At 44.9% G+C, this 20412-nt stretch overlaps 1 protein-coding gene across 8 annotated transcripts in view; it reads left to right on the forward strand.

Moving 5' to 3' along the window:
• The window catches only part of LOC124949931 (RNA polymerase II elongation factor Ell-like), a 53323-nt gene that overhangs the window by 6833 nt on the left and 26078 nt on the right, over positions 1–20412 (forward strand). For 7 of the 8 annotated variants that reach the window (XM_047495891.1, XM_047495848.1, XM_047495860.1 and 4 more), the window contains one exon: positions 7743–7790. The exons of the other annotated variant lie outside the window; for it this stretch is intronic. In XM_047495891.1, coding sequence (XP_047351847.1) covers positions 7743–7790 — 48 coding nt within the window. The remainder of the gene's footprint in view (positions 1–7742; positions 7791–20412) is intronic. 8 annotated transcript variants of the gene reach the window in all.

Raw genomic sequence — 20412 nt, forward strand, 5'->3', positions numbered from 1 at the left:
GTTCGACGGATACTGACATGGATAATGAGAGAGAAAGTACATTTTTAGTTTAAAACGCATTTTTTTTCATCTACAAACGCCATATCCCTCGCAATCTAAAGCAATAGCTAAAGAGAGAGAGAGAGAGAGAGAGAGAGAGACCGCATTCTTACGAGTCTAACCTGTTGAAAAAAGGAGAGAAGAGCGAGAGGAAGCTAAAGGTCGAGAAAGACGAAATAACGTTTATCCAGTTTGGTCATCCTCTGGTCATCGGTAGTGCCACTCGACGATGGAATTACTAGGGAATAATAGACCGAGTGAAATCTGAGATTGCGCAACTTGCCGCTGTATATCGACTTTACACTCCCTTCCTTATTTCCTCTTTCTCGCTCCCTGCCACCCATCTGCCACTTGGATTTAACGAGCATCTAACGTAATTTGCCTCGAGAGTACATTGCCACGAAAATTGCGATCCTATTTGATGATGTAGGTGCATCTAGAGGTGTTACGATATACGGTACGACAATAATAATGATAATGATAATGACAATAAAAGATCAATCGTTTTCCAATAAGTCGCTCGATCTCAAAGAAAGTATTGGCAAAGATGTTAGCGACGAGAGAGAGTGTTCTCGATTAGGGTGAGAGGAATTATTATCCAAGTTGAAAGGTTCGACGTCTTTTAAGGTGATAACTTTGAAACGACGAGACAATTTAAAGAAGAAGGCTTTTCGTCGTCGAGCAAGTAGTAACCGATAGAGAAAAAAGATCCTTCTGCCTTTGTGAAAAAAGATCCGCGAAAGTGGAGTGTGCCCGTTAATATGCCACGAGGAGTCGTTTCGTAGCTACGAGCTTTCTCCGCGAGGAAGGCCTTCGATCTGGGGAGAGAGAGAGAGAGAGAGAGAAAGAGAGAGACGTCCTTTCTCTTCAAAGGACGTCTGCCTCTTCGACTTTGTTCGAAGGTCGTTGCACTCGGTCAAGATCTACGCGTCGTCTAATAAGTCGTCTTTTTCTTTCCTAGATAGCAACGTCGACAAAATTGAATTCGTTCGATACTTTTAACTTACTCTTACAGCCCTCTCTTTCAGTTATCTACGATGACGTCAAACGCTACGTAATCTCGCGGAAACGATTTCGTAAATATATCCGCGCCTCCCCCCCCCCCCCCCCTCGGCATTGTAATAGCGAACATTTTTGAGATATTTTAGTCACTTTTTAGAACTCGTTTATTTATATTAAAAAGGAATGGTTAGAAAAATGTTTCGTTCGAAAGGCCAAAGTAATCTATGGCATCGATTAATTCATCCCACGTAGTTGTATTATAATATACCAACTACGTATTGGATGTTACATAGGGAGAAAGAAAAAGCAATAAATTTTCATGAAATTCTAGGGTGGAATCGATTCTTACAATCGGAACCGGAATAAGAGCGCTTGTGTGTATAACCGGTGATCCTATCGTTCTTCCCTTCCGGCTTTCGATGAAAACGCGTCTCGGCTGGCGGATTTCTTTCGAGATGAATACTTGCCGTCACGAGCGCGATCGATCGATCGATCGATCGATCGAGGGTCAACGGAAAATGACTGGCCCGATCGAGACGATTTATCGTGAAAGTTGATTTTTCACGAATGTTCCTTACCGCAATTTCTCGCAACGACCACAATCGATAAGGGGAGACGGCGCAACGAGAGACGAAGCGACAAGAGGAACTTTCCATAAGGAATTACAAAAGAACGAACAAACTATATTATATTTCTTCTCGTTTCCTCATTCTGCTTTCGAGTGACATTCCTTCGGAGTGTACATCGCCGGCAAAATTGCAGACGTACGAAAGATAAGCGCTAATCATTAATTATCTCTTCCATTGATCCTAGAAAATTTTCCCATTTCGATTCGTCGTTATACCTACAGGTGCGTAGATCTTTTCGCGGAGTGCCCTCGCTAGAGGCAATCGCCGATGCCTAATGAATTCTCACGATGTTGCTCCCTTAGCGATTACGATCGACAAGAATCGAATCGACCGTCTTCTTCTCTTCCCATCTAAAGCGAGAGAGAGAGAGAGAGAGAGAGAGAGAGATGTGCGTTTGTGCTAACGAGACGGGAAGGTCGCGCGCGCGCGCGCCTGGCAAGGAAAGAAGGTCGAACGTCCGTGTAGTGGTAGTCCCTACTATGGGATAGTCCCGTTTTGCTTTGGATCAGCTGACAGGGAAGCCAAAGCGATAAACCACGCGACGCGTTTCCGCGAATTCTCGTCGATATCGGCGGATATATATATATATATATATATATATATATATATATATCATTCAAAGTCTCCTTTATTTCGTATCGATTTCCTATCGCGCGTTCGACCTGCTTGTACGTGTAAAAAGATAAACGTAACTCGAAAAATGTTTCGATTTATATTTTTCTCACCAAGTTCGAATTTAGAATGTAAAGTTATACGACGGGACATTGGAAAAAGAGAAGGTTCGCCTTTTTGCATAAACTCGTTTTGCAATTCATTCGGAATCGTTTCATCGAAGATTCTCGTATTATATATCGCATTATATCGTATTATTTCCTTCTTTAGCAAACCGTAAAGTCAAATGTACTGCGAAGCTATCGCAAAGGAATGGATTCTCATTTTTTTTGCCTCTCGAATAAATCGTATCTCTTTCGTACGTGCGAGAACAATTTGGCAATCGTCAAACGCGAACAAAGTTAGCGATCGCTTTCTCTCTCTCTCTCTCCCTCTCTCTCAAGATCATTCAAAGATTTGAAGAGATCGAGCGGAGTATTGTCTTGCCTTCTTCGAGCCGGCCTTTTTATTTTACGACACGGAGCTCCTTTCACTTTGTGCTCTCTTGGCAACATTCGACAACGATTCGACGATTGCGAGGTTCGTTGACGATCGTGTTAATAAACCTTCCAAGTGTATGCGTCATAGATAGGCGTGAAGCGTAAAAAAAAGTGTTTGTAAAATATTAAATACGAAACGGTGCGTATAATTCGCGGACAGCTGGGGTCGATAGGCACAGACCGTAGGAGGTATCGCGCGCGTGTCGACGTTCGCGCTCATTCGGCGACGTTTCTAACGGGGGACGGGACGGGAGGGGAGGGAAGAGGTGGGAGGGGCAGGAATTTTAGGCCATACTAAAAGAGGAGAGACGAGTGATCTCTAGAGGATTCGCAAAGTGTCCACCGATGGAGAACGCGTTCTATTATTTGTTTTTTTCTTCCTTTCGAAAGAGAAATTTTAGGGGAAAAAGAAAAACTATGCTTTTTCGTTAAACGATCGTTTCGGAATGCAATTCTCGCGCCGTTCGTTAAACGTCCTGGCAGAGTATACGACGGCGAGGCTTCGCCTCGTAAGCGTACGTGCGACGACTCGGATACGTGCTCGATCGTCGCGATTTCAAAGCAAAAACTTCCCCCGTCTGTTCGATTGTATTTGTAGTAACGGTCGGTTTATCGTTCTCGCGGATTTTCCCGTTGGGTCGTACCACGGAACGAAATCGAATCTTCTCTCTTTCCACGAAAATCGATAATGCCAGTCGGTCTTTCCTCCTCCTCCTCCTCCTCCTTTATTACGTTCCTTTATTTACGTATCCTTCTTCCAATCTTTCTTTCGCGAAACGACACGAAAACGCGCTTTAACCCTTTTCCCGTCACGAATCATCCTCCGACGAATTATTCCTACGATTTCTCTCGTTTATAACGTCTAAAGCTTTTTCAAATTCAATTCAATCGCATTATTCGCGACGATGACGTATCTCATATCACAGCTAAAACTTTCGCGTGACTTTGGAAGCGACGATCGACGAGCGAGAACGTTAAGAACCGCGCGATCCGGACGAACGTTTCTCTTGCGCAACGATCATTATATCTCGTGGTACGGACCGAATGGCGCGCATAACCATAACTTAATTGGTGGTTGGCCGCATCGCGACTTTGGGATTGTAGTTTTCTCGAGCAGAAGTACATTGTGCGGATCGATCTCTCTCCCTCCCTCCCCCCCTCTCTCTCTCTCTCTCTCTCGAATGTCTGGAAAGTTTGGTGAAATTGAGGGCGAACGTCTCGTCGTTGCTTTACCTCTCGCAGACGTATAAAAAAAAGGAACGTGGCGAAAGGGAGAACGATCGCGTTTCTCTCTATTTGTCCAAACTAGTTTCGGTAACACCAGTTCCCAGTGAATTAATTCAACGAGAACTTAAAAAGCGTTGTTGGGATGTGCTTGAGAGGGAGAGAAGGGAGTTATTTTATACGGTATAATTTGGTGGGAATATCGTACTGTACCGCCTAACTGTACCCCGGGCTGTCTGCGACAAAAGGCACAAAGGGTCGAAGGAGAGAGAGAGAGACAGAGTATATAAACGCCATTCGAAATCACCGGTTTACGGAACTTTGTTGTTCGAGTCGATCCTGTCCTTCGTATCGATTTTAAAACATATTTTTTTATCAATTTAGCTCCCTTTGTTCGATTTTGTTGCGGTAAAAAAAAAAAGTCGTCCAAATAGGCGTGGTTAATTTGGACGATCGTTGTTTTTGGGTGATGAAAAGCTTCGGTGAAATTTGACGTCGAATACGGGACTCACCGTTCGAGCACAGTGTCGAGGATTATATCTCCGACCCTTTCTCCTTCCAACGTTTTCCCCTTTAAACAAACATTTAAAAGCCGTTAATTATCGTTAACGCTCTTCGCCACGAGACCCAACTAACTTTCGCGAACGCGGTCGTCGAGATATTAAGCGAGGGATATTTCATTTTGAAAGTTTCAAATTAAAATACTTCCGGAAAGCGATGCGTGCGGCCGAGCTCGAACAAATTGGTTATTGTAATCTCTCTCTCTCTCTCTCTCTCTTTCATTCGCATCGCAGCGATGAAAGTAAACCGATTCGTATCGTTCAAGAGGAAAGGAGACCAAAGTATATCTTCGAAAGCATATAGGACTATAGAAAATCGTAGGAGGTTTACGTGGGTCGCCTCGCTGATGCGATATCGATCCGAGCGAGAAGGGGTTGTCTTTGGAGGGCGTCGTGCCTATCGCTCGAAGGCGCAGCATTGCGGATTTTCTCGAAAGACGAGAGAACAATGAGCCTCGTTAAGGTTCTCTCACCTTTTCGCGAGGAAGGGCCGATATGGTAGAAAGAAATAAATGGACATTCTTCTCCCGATAATCACAAGCATGTTTTCTTTTTTCTCCGCTCGGCCGTAGTGCTCCATGCGAGCGTGATTATTCGAAGAGGAAGTAGCGACGAAGGTTGGCCGGTTTTATACTGGAAAGAAAATAATCACAACGTGGCATATGTTGCGTCGGATAGTCCGTCGTCGTCGTCGTCGTCGTCGTCGTCGTCTTTTGTCGCGTAAGCGTGGTGGACGAGAAAAGGAAGGACAGCTCGTGTGGCTGCTCGGCTCCTCTGACCTAGAAATCGATCGATACCGATTGGTTGAGCCGCTCGTTCATTTTTCTCTCTCTTTCGCGCGCGCGCGCTATCTCAAAGGTCCACAAACCCGTTTGACATTTAGACGCATACTTAAATCGTTAGATCCGTCTACAGGAGAGTTAGCTCGTTCGTAACGACGAACGAGCGTATAATAATTTACCTTCGATCGACCCATTTCTTCGTCTTTTTTTTTCTTCTCTTTTTTTTTTTTTTTTTTTTTTTTTTTTTTTTCCATTTATATACATTATTATACATTCTTTCCCGGACACTAATCTCGAAATTCTCGCAGAAACGATAGAAACTTTGTGTTGTGAAAGGGGCACCTGTCCCATAGGATCTCCATGTCCGTAATTGCAAGAGAAACGTCATCTTTTCAGTTTTTCACTTGTTTTGCGGCGGTCGTATCTCGATCTTCGCTCGTTGGATACGTGCGTCGCAGCTCGTAAGTACAGAACTCGCGGGAATATTCCGGGGTTGGCGCGTGACCACATTAACAACAACCATCCTATCGGATAAGATAACGATGCTCGTTCTCGCATCTTTCAACGGCATAGGATCGATGATAGATAACGTTAACGATATGGCATTTTGATGGCATTTTTATGGCATCTTTATGGCATCTTCGAAATCCAGGGAAATCCGCTCGGGGGTTACCTGTAACCTGTAACAGACTCTGTCTTTAGGTCAGAGCGACGGATCTACGACGAGGAGGTATCTCGTAGGATACATTCGTTAGGACGAATACGTCGTGGAACGGGATCTAGATAAAGGCGTTCTCGAAGGCGACTTGCTGCTTCCTAATAGATGCTCTCCTCCTACGCGCGCGCACGCGCCCGTCGTGTATCGTTAAATACATACACATATTATGTACCAGAGAGAAGAGAGGCGAGAGAAGTTTAACGCGACGCGAAGGGAGGACAGAGACGCGCTCGAGTTCGCCGTCCGAGAGAAAGTGAACCAGTTGGCGGTGTTGCCGAATATCTCGGCTCTACGAGCAGCCGTCCCGATCAAATCCACATACCGCGAATTGGCAACGACGCGTCTCGAGGTCCGCGCGATTATGTCTCGCGAGATCGATCGACCGATCGACCGACCGACCGATCGACCGACCGATCGGTCGATCGGTCGATCGGTAAAGCCGCGGCCAAAGGGGTAGAATCGAAAGTCAACGTCGTCCTATCCTATTCGTTCGTACGGTCAACTCCTCGTCAAAATGAGTTTCGCTTTCGTTCGTTGACACGCGCAAAGACGATGTATCGTTAAATGGCTCAAAGTGTCTGGGTTGCGTCCGAGAAAGAGAGATATTGCACCGTCTTCGCTAGAATCAATCGTTGTACGGATTATTACGATGATTAAAATTCTAATGGATTTTAATGGATTCTAATGGATCGAGGGAAAGGACACGTCGGTAAACGCGCATTCACTCGGATTTACGAAAGGACAAGTTGGCGAACGGCGAACGTTCTCCGAATCTATTCTTTAATTCCCGTCTCTCCTTTCTTTCCTATTTTCCTTCCCTTCGTTTCTCGCTCGCGATCTCATCGGTGAAAGCGATCGAGAACGTTCCTTTACAGTTTTTCTTTCCATAGTTAACCTCTCTCTCTCTCTCTCTCTCTCTCTCTCTCTCTCTCTCTCTCTCTCTCTCTCTCTCTCTCTCTCTCTGGCGCTCATCTATCCTCGGACACGATCACGAGATGGAATATGAAGTTTCCTTTTTTTCGGATTCGCGAGCCCGTCTTGCGGCGTGCCGCACCGGTCAGAAGCAACGCAGCGGCGTTACTTTCCCTTTCCGAGCGATCCTCCGCTCGAGAGCCTAGAAATTGCACGCGAAATCAGTCGATAGGTAGCGCGTGCGATATGATATACGTACGTATGTATGTACGTATGTATGTATGTATGTATGTATGTATGTATGTATCTCGATACTTTCTCGCAGGAAGGCTGCTGCGGCTTTTCCATCGATTTTTCCCTATCGACGATGCCAAATGGTTCCTAAATTGTAAGAGAAAATCTTTATTGCGGGTAAACGTTCGCGAGCGTGTTCGAACAATTATATAAGAAATTACGTAACGGTGCGGTGTCGCGACGCGACACTGGGACACACGCAGGGGTGCGAGAGTCATTGTTACTTAACGACGATTAATTGCTACTCTCTTTCCCCCTCGACCTTGCGCGCGCGCCCGACTCTCGAGCCAATTCTTCCTACGTCACGTCCAAGGAAGAGCGCAACATTTTTCGTTTCTTCCCTCCTAAACGACGGCTTAGCTCGTAGCCCAAAATTCAAGAAATTTCAACATGAGAATAATGTATCCCTTCCTATTTCTTATGTGTTTCAGAACAAGACCAGCCAAAACCCTACGATACAGTTCCTAGGAAATGAGGGGGTAAGTAGAATGGGAAACATCCCTTTGTGCTCGAACCGTTTAATCGAATCTCTTTAATCTTTTTTCTTAACGCCACTTCATAGGAAACGTATTTTACGAATGACGCGACGGCACTCGAGCTGCTCAACTCGTAAATAATGTAGTAAAACGCGTACAAAGCGAGCGGCTTTACGTTTCGGATCGTAAAGATCGTTCGTCGTCGTCTCTCTCTCTCTCTCTCACGGCATTCCCGTTGACTTGGTCCGTCTCGGAAGTTACACGATTGTCGTTTAATGCGTCGTTCGTGCGAAAGGAACGCCGCATCTGCCACGTCGTTCTCTTCGGCAAGCGCAAAAAACAAACAAAAAAGAAGAAAAAGAAATATCTCCTTCGAATTATCGATTAAAATCGCACGTGCGTTCGTTCGTTCGTTCGTTCGTCCATTCGTCCGTTCGTCCGTTCGTCCGTTCGTTAAAAAAAGGCAATCTCGTCATCGAGCGCAACCCAGAGACGCAAGGCAACGAGCGGCGAAGGTTCCTCGAGGAGTGAAGGCGATCGAGGTCGTTCGTGCAAGGTTGTTGTATGCCGTTTTCTTGCCTCTCCTCTCTAGTCGTTGCTATTGCCAATTCCTATCTCCTTCTCTTCCTCGATCTTCTCGAATTTGCGTTGCGCTAATCGCGAATAAACGAGCGCTTAACACGATCGACCGATGAAGATATCTCACGAGCTTTCTTTTCGATGAAAATTTATCGCGTCCTTGCTTATTAGTTTTATTTTCGGAGGACCGAACGACATGCGCGAGACGCCTAAGTACGCAATCGTTCGTCGATAAGTACCTCTCCATCTTTATACTCCATTTTTCCTATTCACAAGTAAGATTCTTTATAAATCCTCGTTTCGAAAACGCGCACGAAGATTCGGAGGTAATTGACCTCTTCTTCTCCTTCCTCGTCTTTCTCTTCGTGCTCCTTTTTTGGGTGTGGTCGCTTCTCTCTAATAAATACAGTCCCCCACCCCCCGTATTTCCAATCGAAATTTCCACCTTACTCCATTTTGTCGAACGAGTAAATATTTTTCTTCTTCTTTATCCGCGCATACGAATAATTATATTCATCCGTAGGATAAATCAAGGATAGAGAATAGCCGGGGTTTTTTGCGCTTAGATTTTTACCGCGTGCCGGTAAATCTAATGACGGGCCGAACGACGTCAAATAGCGCCAGTCGAATGTTGCGATAGTAGCGCGCTTCTTCTTGGAATTCCAATGTCGATTCGTTCGAAGGAGGAAAATGCTTTAATCTTTGGACACCGATCAATTTGGTGTCGTTCGTCTTACCTCAGCTGCGTCATTTGACTCGATAATGAAGGACGACGTTTGATTTGGCCGCCGCCGCCGCCGCCGCCGCCGCCGCCGCCTGTTCTTATCGCGTACAAGCGCGAATTAACGCGCGGGTAGGATAAGGCTCCATATAAATATGATATGTCACTATTACACGTGCGATCGAATATCGCATCTGAGAATATTATCGAGTCCATCGATAATAATGCTTCTCTCTAAAGCGCGACCTTGTCAGCGCGTAACGACCCGAGATAGTAACCCTTAGGGATTAACGGCTTTCATATTTTCTTCATCCGCGATGAAGAGACTATTCGCGGGGCCGACACCTCTGGTTTATTCTTGGAAAGAAAGTTTTTCTTTCGTCGATGAATTAAAAATTAACTTACTCGTAGGACTATAAAATCTTCTTTCCGCCGGCCCCTCCCACTCCCCTTTTTTCTCCGGAATAACTCGGATCGTTTGGGTCAAAAAACGAGTGGAATGATATACCACACAATACAATTCGCTCGTTTCGACCGAAGAACTTGTCGTTTACGAGCGAGAGTCCCTCTTTCTCTCTCCCATCTACAATAGAAAGAGAGAAAGGGAGAATGGGGGAGACGGGGGAAAAGATCTAAGGACGGTTGCTTTTAATATGGCTGGCAAGTTTCGTGGTTTGCATTTAAACGTATCTACAGAGCGCATACGCATGTATTTAGTACATACTCGTAACGTAGTTAACATTTTCTTATGCATTGGTTTAAACGTAGTAGCGCGCAAGCGCGCTTACTTTCGCATCGTTGCCTTTCACTCGGACAACAACCAACTACTTACCGACCGTCGTCCGTTTTACCTGAGAGCCTTCATCCGCGCTTTATTCGTGCCGTTGTAATCGTTATCGTCCTTTACCATCCATCACTCTTTTTTCTCTCCTTTTGTCGTTACAAATTAATCGCCGTGAAAGGGGAAGGCTGTAAGTCGAAGGAGCAAGAGAAAAGTGAGAATGACATGTTTCGACGAAAACGCGCTAGGATTAATTAGTCGCGTTTATCAATGCGACAAGGAGCGTCGCTGGATGCGCGCGCCCGTCGATCCCCCCTCCTCTTTTCCTTCGACTAGCGCGCGCGCGCGCGCGCATCCAGCGACGCTCCTTGTTTTGCTCGCGAGGCTCTTCTCGGCAATGAAATTCTTTGCCGTAACAGTTACTTTTACGCGTGACCCACTTCCAGCCATTCCAGCAGTCGAATCTAAGCGACTCGACTCGATAAGTGGGTCGAACGATCCGAGAGAGAATATATCCTCTCTTGGCCTCGGCGACGAGCTCGAGATGATTATCGTGATTATCGTCGATTAGCGTGACACATCGCGAAACGAGAGAGGAATTTCCTTTGTCCCGCCGATGATCGCGGAAAGATCCTTAGAACGATGCGCGGCGCTGACTTTGCACCTTTTCTTTTTCTTTTCAGAGGAATTTTTCAAAATAATTTGCGTCCTAGGAGACACATTTATTTAGATCTAGGAGAGGGGATCCTCGTCACGGATTAAATAAGGTATATCCATTCGCAAGAAGTGTTTCTAGCTCTGCATTGTAATTAGCATTAGATTCGTAGATACTCGCGGTACGAGAGAGTACGAGTATAATCCAGTATATTTCTTTTCGGAGACGGAAAGTAAATAAACGTAATCGCGACCGATCTTTTTTCTTATCTCTCGCGACTTTTAAAGGATTCCTTGAATAGGGAAACTCAGAAAAGATTTGCGACTTTGAGATCTTGGTGAATCGCCGAGGAGATCGATAGTATATGTAATACGTATGTGAAAATACATTAGGAGAAAGGAGAGAGGCGAGAAGGCGTCTAAAAGGTCTGGAACCGCCCTTTCGAATTTAGGACGATCGATCGACCGACCGACCGACCGACCGACCGACCGACCGACCGACGTCGCTCGTAATAGCGTGCGAAGCCGCCGCGGCCAATCGAAATCACTAGACGGCCATTGCCCGTAGGCGGGGTGCGCCATTCGGAGCGCTACAAACAGTTTTGCGACTGTATCAAATTCGATTTACCTTCGGCGGACGTAAGCGACGGAAAAATGATTATACGAGCTTCTATATCTCTTTTCTATATAATCCGGCGTGTCTATCTTGTATGGAAGATGGAAAGAAAAAGTAAAGTTCCGATATCGTTAGCATAATTAACAAAGTGAGACAGACGAAGCGAGGAAGCTCCTAATCCTAGTTTCTATTTCCGAAGGACGAGCGTCTTAAGTCAGGAACTACGACTTTCAGGTCGCAGAAACGATGTCCCTTTGGATGCGCGCCCTTCTACCCGACTATTCTTTGCGTATATAGAGACAAGTGCGGAAGGACAGAGAGTTTCTATAGGGAAGAATCGTTAGACTCTCCACGCGCGTCGTAGAGATGCGTAAATAATACGCGTGCGAGTGTTGAGGGTTGCATCTCGAAAAGTTACACGCCAATTTTCAACCGACCGCGCGGCTCTCTCTCTCTCTCTCTCTCTCTCTCTCTCTCTCTCTCTTTCCTCATCTTTCGAGGTGGATCTCTCCGTACGATATAGGTTAAGCTTTTTCCTCTTACTCCTCGTCCATTACACGATTTTTATCGACGATTATCTCTCCCTTTCGAAACGAAAATTATAAATCGGCTTCGAACCTAGACGCCAGGATTCTTTGTAGATTTCCTTTCGAGCTCTCGATTATATCGCATTTATTGTTTCCAGATGGCAGCGTATTAACGACGATACGACACGGTAATCGATGAATTTACGTAACCGAGACTATACCTGCTATAGATAATATTCCTTGTACGCGACGAGTAACTTCATTTTTTAACAGCAGCTTATTATCGGCCGATAGGAATGACTCAAAAAAAAGAAAAATAATAATCGCGAAAATAAAAGATTAAGCGAGACGTTTGACGGGAACTATATCAAACTTTACTACCCGTAACTTATATACATACGTACAAAGGGGAAAAGGGATTGGTCGCATTTAAATCTTTTCGCTTCGAATGGCGCGATTACGAATAGCTTGTACGTTACGACGTACGTACACGTATATGTGTACAAGTCGTCGAAAAATTGACTGTCAGATATATGAGCGAATAATGAGTACGTCAACGTCGATTTGTCCTCGGCGTTGTTCCATTTCATGGCGAACGCATTATTTCGCGAGGGCGTCACACCGAGAAAGTCTCTAAAGTCTCTCGTTTGAATCAACCTTCAAATACACACACACACACACACACACACACACACATATATATATATATATATATATATATATATAAGTCTTTCTTTTTTCTTTGAATTAAAAAGAAATTTTGAAAGGCGAAGAAAGAGAACGACGTCGGTAGCGCGTAACTTATACGACCGTAACGCGTTCCATCGAAAGCGTCGACATCCGGCAAAGCGTCGACTTTGAACGCGAACGTTAGCGCGCGCGCGCTCCTTCGTTACATCCTTTCGAGAAAGATGACGGTGAGAAGATTCTTCAAGTAAGGTGCGAGGATCGATTTGAAAGAGAGGTAATCTCGAATTCGTCTCGCTCTCACGTGAAAATACCGTTAAAAGATTTGACGTTCGTATGTCGTTCTAACGGGCTATCTCGCCCATAAGAAATAGACGAAATTTATCGAAGAACGGTATTTGGTGACGTAACACGCGTGGCAATTTTCAAACGATCCGACAGGTTAAACATCGGCTTTTATCGATTCGTAAGACTCGTTTGGTCGATGCGTTTTTAATATCGGCGACACTTTGCGATAAGAGTTTGATAAAAATCGAAAGAAAAGATAATAAATCTTTGAAAGGTTCTCGCTTTCAAAGTCCTCCAGTGAAATTCGTGCAAGGTCGCGCGAAGTCTTCTCGGTGCGAACGATTTAGACCGGAAATTCCGAAGGCGATCGTGCGAGCGTCGATCGTTCGCACGCACACGCGCGCTCATATAATTCTCTCGCTTCCCTCCACCCGCTCTCTCTCTCTCTCTCTCTCTCTCTCTCTCTCTCTCTCTCTCTAGTTTCCATTCATAGCGTAACCTACACTCCTCTCTTTTCACCTACGACACCTTTTCCTTCTTCTTTCTAACTCGACTGCAACGGTACGATTACTGAAATTCCGAATTCATTAGCGGCGAATAACTTTCACTTTGCTCACGCGACACGTGTCGTACTCATTTCTCACGGGCTTTAACGACAAATAGCGCCTGAATTATACTCGAATTTCTCCATTTCCGAGTAATCTCCTAGTCATGCTCGATGAATTTCAACGTGTCAATGCGCCTATCGAATGAAAACAAAAAAAGAAAAAAAAGAGAGAAAAAAGATTAGAAAAGATATAGAAAGGACGAAAAGCTATGAATCCCCTTTCAACGACCTTTTTTCCTTTTCTCCTTTTAAGATCGCAATAAAATCGACCGTTCGATGCCGAATTAAGGCGATATGACCGAATAATGAATGTGTCAGTGGGTTGAGTAACTCCGAAACATCGCTTCCGCGTGTAGCTTCTCTTTGTTTCTTTTTTCAAAATATTCGAAAGAAATTATCCATTTTCTTTCTTTCGCTTCTTCTCCCTCATTTATCGTTTGACTTGCGAAATAAAATAATATCCCAGCGACGAGTTTTGCGATAACAAGATCCGGAGAGGCGTGAAACGAGAGAGTTCTCGTTCGTCAGAGATCTTTTCAAATTCCTTAGTCGTTGGCGTATCGAACGATATTGAAACGTAAAACTTGTATCAAGGCTTATCGATCGCGCGTGTCGTACCGACGTACGTAACGATACGTTTATTGCACAATTTTGCCACCGTAGCAATTGCTAACGTAGCAATTGCTAACGTAGCAATATTCCTCAACAACGACGATGGCGACATAACCGCGAGAGAATATCGCTTTGTTTCCAACGATTTGACGGTTTATCGCGAAACTTTCGAAAGTCCTCGATTCGGCTTTGCAATATTTCGTCTCTTCTACGATATAAATAATTGAATATTCATTTAATATTATTTAATCCGTAAAAGTCATTCGGTACGGATAACGAGCCGTAGAGAAAAAGGTTTGCTAATTCGATAAAAAACTCTTACGGCGTTGCCCTTTACTCGAGAGAGAGAGAGAGAGAGAGAGAGCGCGTTTCGGCCGTGTACTTGCACGAACAAACATATCGATACTTTCCAAGAGATCCTTGACGAACGCGAAAGGAGCCTTTCGTATGTTCGTCGATATCGTCATTTTTAGCCCGCGGCGCTACACCTGCGATTTTGCCCTTCCTTCGTGATCACCTCTTTCTTTCGGTCATCTTGGAAGAAGGCTTACGAGGAATTAACTCGAACGAAAGCAACGGCGAATATATGCATATATATATATATATATATATATATATATATATTTGTGTGTGTATATGTGTGCGTGTAGATATTTTTCCGATACGATAGATAAGCGAAGCTACGGAACAAACGAATGAAATGCGAAAGATTATATAAGTGAAAACGATTGGAGGTCACCGATCGTCTTTCTCTTTTTGTATTTTACTTCGTCCCAACAAAGAAAATCATTCTTTCATGCGAAAAAAAGAAAAGATGGAGAAAGAGTAGAATCGTATTATATGGTCGTAAAACGAGATACATACGTATACGTATAAACGCGAAACATTGGAAGGAGAACGAAGCCAATGATTATACGATATGCGGGGAGAAGACGCGAGGGCTTCGTCCAAGCTCCTTTATGTAAACCTTGAGCCTAGATCCGGATTCTTGAGTAGCGACGCGGGAACGAGGGAAAGACAGTGAGAGAGAGAGAGAGAGAGAGAGAGAGAGAGAGAGAGAGAGAGAGAGAGAGAGAGAGAGAGAGAGTGACAGAGAGACGTATGGGGGGGGCGAGTAACGCGTGCAACGAGCCAAAGAGAAAAGAAAGAGAAGAGAAGGGGTAATACTTCTATTCGATGGAAGGGGATGACCGAGAAAGGGGACAAGAGGAAGGGGGATATAATACGGAATCCACGCACTTTTAGATCGGCCACGAGGGAAAAGCCAAGCACGTCGGCGAAAGTGTTCTCTTTGGTATCGTCGGCGATCACTCGCGCGCGCGCGCGCGCGAGAGAGAGAGAGAGAGAGAGGCACGTATTTAATGGCGGGTCACGTCGAAAAAAGGAAGAGAGAGAGAAAAGTTATCTATATCTTTCGTGATCTTCGCCACGATCGACAGATCGATCGATCGATCGATCGAACGAACGAACATCGCACCGACGCAAACGTACCAACATATACCTATGTAAGAAGCATATGTATTATAATACAGATATACTAGCCGATTAAACGGTCTCTCTTTGGAGAACAAGTAACGAGGACACGACCGTTCGGGCAAGTCGCAAGGCAGGATTTACGGTATAATTTTTCTTTTGTCGATTCGCTTCTTTATTTCGACGTTCTTTTGAAATATTGCTTTGAAATAAATTAAGGATTATACGAGTGATACGACGTTATCGGTAAATCGTTACAAGCGACAACGACGATATCGCTCACGGAGTGGAATAACTACGCAAACGATAATACCTGCCTCCTAGTACTAAACTATTCGAATAATTATCTCCGTTCCCGCGATGCCGTGTCGAGATAAAAGAGAAAAAAAATCGATTATCGTCAAAAAAGAAAGAAAAGCTGAATTCGGGTCTCTCTTCTTGTTTATACATACGTAGGCGTGCATCGATAAAAATGACCTCGTTTCTGTCAAACGAAGATTAAGTAACTATGTTCCAAGCCGCGCGTTATACTTCCTTTCACTGACAGAACTCTGCGGTGCCTAAGAATTGCGCCGCTTCACGGCGCGAGACAGAGAGAGAGAGAGAGAGAGAGAGAGAGAGAGAGAGCACGCGGCTTCTACGTCTTCGACTTCACCACTTTACTCGTTTGTGCGCCGCGTGCTTCTTACGCATCTCTTTTTATTACTTAACATTACTTTTACTTTGTACATTTTTCATTTATCATATATCACGACTTTGTTAAGTCACTCGAATTTATTTGAAGATGGACGTACTTATACGTAAGACGTGTATAATACTACGACGGCGAATAAAAAATAAGAAAGCATCTGTCCTCCTAGTCATTGCTATTATCTCCCACTTTGCTGTGGTAATCTCTCTCTCTTCCCCCCCCCCCCCCCCTACACTTCTCCTTCTCCTTCCACGATGCCGAAGGTATGTAGGCTGTGCCACATCCTTGCCCGGAAACCGTTACCTTGCTGGCTTTACGCTCAATGGAGCTCGCCATACCGTTGTTTCCCATACACGAATTTCCTTTACTACATTCGTCGTTAGAAGAGAGCCGAGCGGAAATTCTTATTATAGGCCACCGCGATTCGGGAACTCGTCGCGCGGCATAGCTTTTCAAGGACGCGCCTCCATCAAAGACGCCACCTCCTCCAGTCTTGGAATTCGTCCTTGCCTCGAGCGTCGCTTATTACGAATCCTTTGCTTTCGTATCCTTTGTGGTGGTTGGGGGGAAACAAAAGGATCGTTAATCCGTAAATATTGCGATCAACGGGAACCGAAACGATCTTTATCCGAGTCGTATCGCGCCTGTTTCGCTGAAAAAAGTGCGAACCTTGGATGTTCTCCGCGAGCGTTGCTTTCTATTTATTCCTTTCCGTCTAATCCTCTCGCATCTTTTTCTTTTTATTCGTTCGAGCAAACGTTTAAATTTTAGCATGAAATCGATCGAAACGCGGTCGGAAAGGGTCGTGAAAGAGGAGATACGTCGTCGCCGTGCTCAAAGTGCGATGAGAATTGCAGGAGTAAGAGCGGAATGAACGAGTGGATGAGAATAAAGAGAAAAAGGAAGGGTTAAAGAGGCCGGGGCCGGGGGGAAGGGAGAGAGAGAGAGAGAGAGAGAGAGAGAGGCTTTGCAGTGGTTAAAAGCAGCGATGCATCCGAACGAAACGTCGGCGCCATGTCTGTGCAAGAAACGTGAAACGCATACATATTTCTCTCTCTCTCTCTCTCTCTCTCTCTCTCTCTCTCTCTCTCTCTCTCTCTCTCTCTCTCTCTCTCTCCCTCTTTCTTCGTCTTTCGATTCAAGCAAGAAAAAATAGATTATCGCCTACAAAACATTATCTATATAATAAAGATCGTACTTGCGGTTACGTTTGAAACGCTTACGATACGAGTTTTTTCTTTCTTTTTTCTTTTTTTGCACTTTTACGAGCGTCGACTATCTTACCTCGTATTACTTTGACGTCCGAAATAGAATGTAAGCCGTCTCCTCGGTGATATCTTTTGCGCAATAGAACATACGAAACTCTTTTTTGTACATTTTTATGGGCCGTTGTATTTATACGAACCGAAATAAAGAATGCATAATAAACTTTTTCTCCAACATTCGTATTATTATTATTTGGTTAAGAAGAAGAGTGCGTTTCGGTCGCATTAGCGCGAGATCGTTTTTCGTATTTCATATTTTATGTTATCAAAATAATCCGAGCGTTCCTCGCTTACGTAGAGAAATTTCATTATGCCTCTCAAGGACGAGGTACGATTGGAATGTAAAATTTGAGCCTAATCAGCCGATCGCCGTTGTACGAAAACTTATCTCTCGGGGTATTTCGAAGTTCACGTGGACACGAGAACGCGTCTCTCTCCACTTTCCACAGCCGCCTCTCTTGGCTCGTCTTTGGATCGCCGAAACGGCATGGAAGTGGGCCGAGAATTATTTATACGTCGCTCGACACAGCTGATCTCTCTTCTCCTCTTCTTTTCTATCTTTCTCTTTGCCCCCGTATTTTTGTGCGTCTAGGCGTGGAGCCAGCGGCGAACCGCGGAAAGATGAGAGAGAGAGAGAGAGAGAGAGAGAGAGAGAGACGGAGGGGGGGCAGGGGGAGGACAAAAAATATAAAGACACGCGATGAAGAAGAAAGAAGAACGAAGGGAAGAAAAATATTCAAAGGCGAGGCGCCTGCAGATATTTATTATCGAAAACTTGTTATCGCGAATAAGAAGACGGCGTTACACGTGAAAACGATGAGAGAAACGAAAGAGGAGCCGAGATTAATAAAGTTTAGCGTACGTATAGCGAGCCAAGTATAGCGATGGAAAATATAACGATGAGGGTTAAAAAGGAGAAGATAAAAAAGGAAAAAAAAAAAAGAAAAGTAAAATCTAAGGTGTGAAAGAAGATGAGCGAGATAAAGCATCGAATATGCTCGTCTTAAATCGATCCGCGCGTGAATATATCATCGATTCGGTTGACGCAATTATCATCGAAATGCTCTTTCTACTTGTCGACCTTTATCGCGCACGCGCCCGATAAATTCGACGTGCACGTTAAATCCGTTTCCTTTGCCATTGTAAAATGTAATGTGTCATCGCGAAACGGGAGAAGCGCGCATTCATCTTTCGAAGTACTCTCCGGCGTGCAACGCGGGATTATAATCTTTTCTTTGCGGTTTCCTCCTTTGCCTTCAAAATCGCCGTCGCGAGCGATTATTTTTCCTTGCGACGCTACTTTGACTTTTCTCTCTCTCTCTCTCTCTCTCTCTCTCTCTCTCTCTCTCTCTGCTCCTCTCCTCTTCTCCTGATCGATCACGCTCCGTCGATCGTCTCGAAAGCGGACGCGTTCGAGCGTGATCGATCGCTCTCGGGAAAGAGGGAGAAGAGAATAACTCGCAAAAGTTTCCATTTCGAAGGGCTTCCTTTCGAAAGAGTGATTGTGACGTCACGACAGGATGCGCGAGATTGCTTTGCGTCCGTTCTCGTGGAAAACGAAGTAGTGTATATGTAGGTGGTCGCGCCCCCGTCGAACGCGCTTCGAAACGAAGAAAACTTTTCTTACTTAGCCGCCTTGGGAGACGAAAAACAGAATTCTCTCTAAATGCCGTCTATCTATCTCTGCCTCGATATTCGATACGTCCGCGTTGTTTGCTTGCGCAATACTCCCGAGCTGCGTTAGCGTCGCTTCTTTATTTTAACACGAATTATCGAGACGAGATCGAGTCCTCTCCGGTGGATATATATCGTCGGCGAGGTCGCGTGGGACTTTTTTTCTATCCTCTTTTCCGTCTTTTAACATGTCCGTGTAGTATATACATTTCGATACAAGTTGAGAACAGGTCGAACAAGTTTAAAAAACAAGAATAAATGACGATAAAAGGAAGAAGACTCGAAAAAAAAGAAAATGGAGACATATTTACGATTAAGAAAAGGAAAAAGATAAGCGTCTCGTTGAAAGCAAATAGCGTGTAGCGCGTTTATGCCATAGTATTTATTTTCCCGAGACAAAGAGCGATCTCGCAAGGCTAACCTAGGAAATGTAAGAAAATAATCGCGCGATTATCGCATCGAGTATAATACGTAGATATAACGGAAGAACGCTCGTAAGATGGGGAGGGGAAAAGATGGAGAAAAAGAAAGGAAAAAAAGGAAAAAGTAGAGTCGTAACTCGGACTCGTGTCCGCGATCGAATCGAATCGTCGTGCACCTTCGATTCCTTTTATAATGCGATAACGGCTTTCAATGTCAGTAGGTCGCGTTTAACGACATTTTCAAAGCTCTTCGTCGCGTCGTCGAGCTAACGCGCGCTCCTTCGGCGTTGCTTTGGCTTCTCCCTTCCTCTCTCTCTCTCTCTCTCTCTCTCCCTCCTCCTCCTCCTCATCCTCATCCTCATCCGATATTACTCTTCTTCGCTCATGAAATCTCGGTCGACTCTCGAAGGAAGGGAAAAGGTAAGAATTCGTTTGGTTGCATCTCACTGAAAATCCAAGGAATCCATCGCGGTACGTTGCGGTGGTCGCGCAACGAGAACCTAAGCGGCTCGGCGTGCCTGCCGGCGCTATGTAGGTTACTATCGCAACGGTCTTCCGTACCTCCTTCTTCTCCTCCGTCGCATCGAGCCGCTGCCTTTAAGAAGGTCGTTTACGGCGCAACCCGAATCCACATTTCTCTTTTCTTCTCTTTCCCTTCCCCTCGCCTCGCCTCGCCTCGCCTCGCCTCGCCTTGTCTTATCTCTTTATTTCTCTTTATTTCGTGTCAACAAAGAAACAGTCATCGAACGACTCTCTTAGGAAAATACTCGCGATAGATTACTGCTTCTTACCGGCTTTTTTTCTTCGATTCACCCCCCACCCTCCTCTCTCTCTATCCGCGTCCGTTCTTTTTCCTACCGATAGCGATCTCCGCGCTGGGATTAACCGTGCGCGATAACGAACAACGGGAAATTACGTTCGCGCGTAGTGCCTAGACGTAACGCTCGTTCTCTATCTTGGAAAAAAATTGAAATAAAATTAATCGGAACTATGCTCTTTTCGATGGCTGAGAAAAACCTAGTAAACAG

The sequence above is a fragment of the Vespa velutina genome, chromosome 1 (assembly GCF_912470025.1).
Source record: "Vespa velutina chromosome 1, iVesVel2.1, whole genome shotgun sequence".
Lineage (NCBI taxonomy): Eukaryota > Metazoa > Arthropoda > Insecta > Hymenoptera > Vespidae > Vespa > Vespa velutina.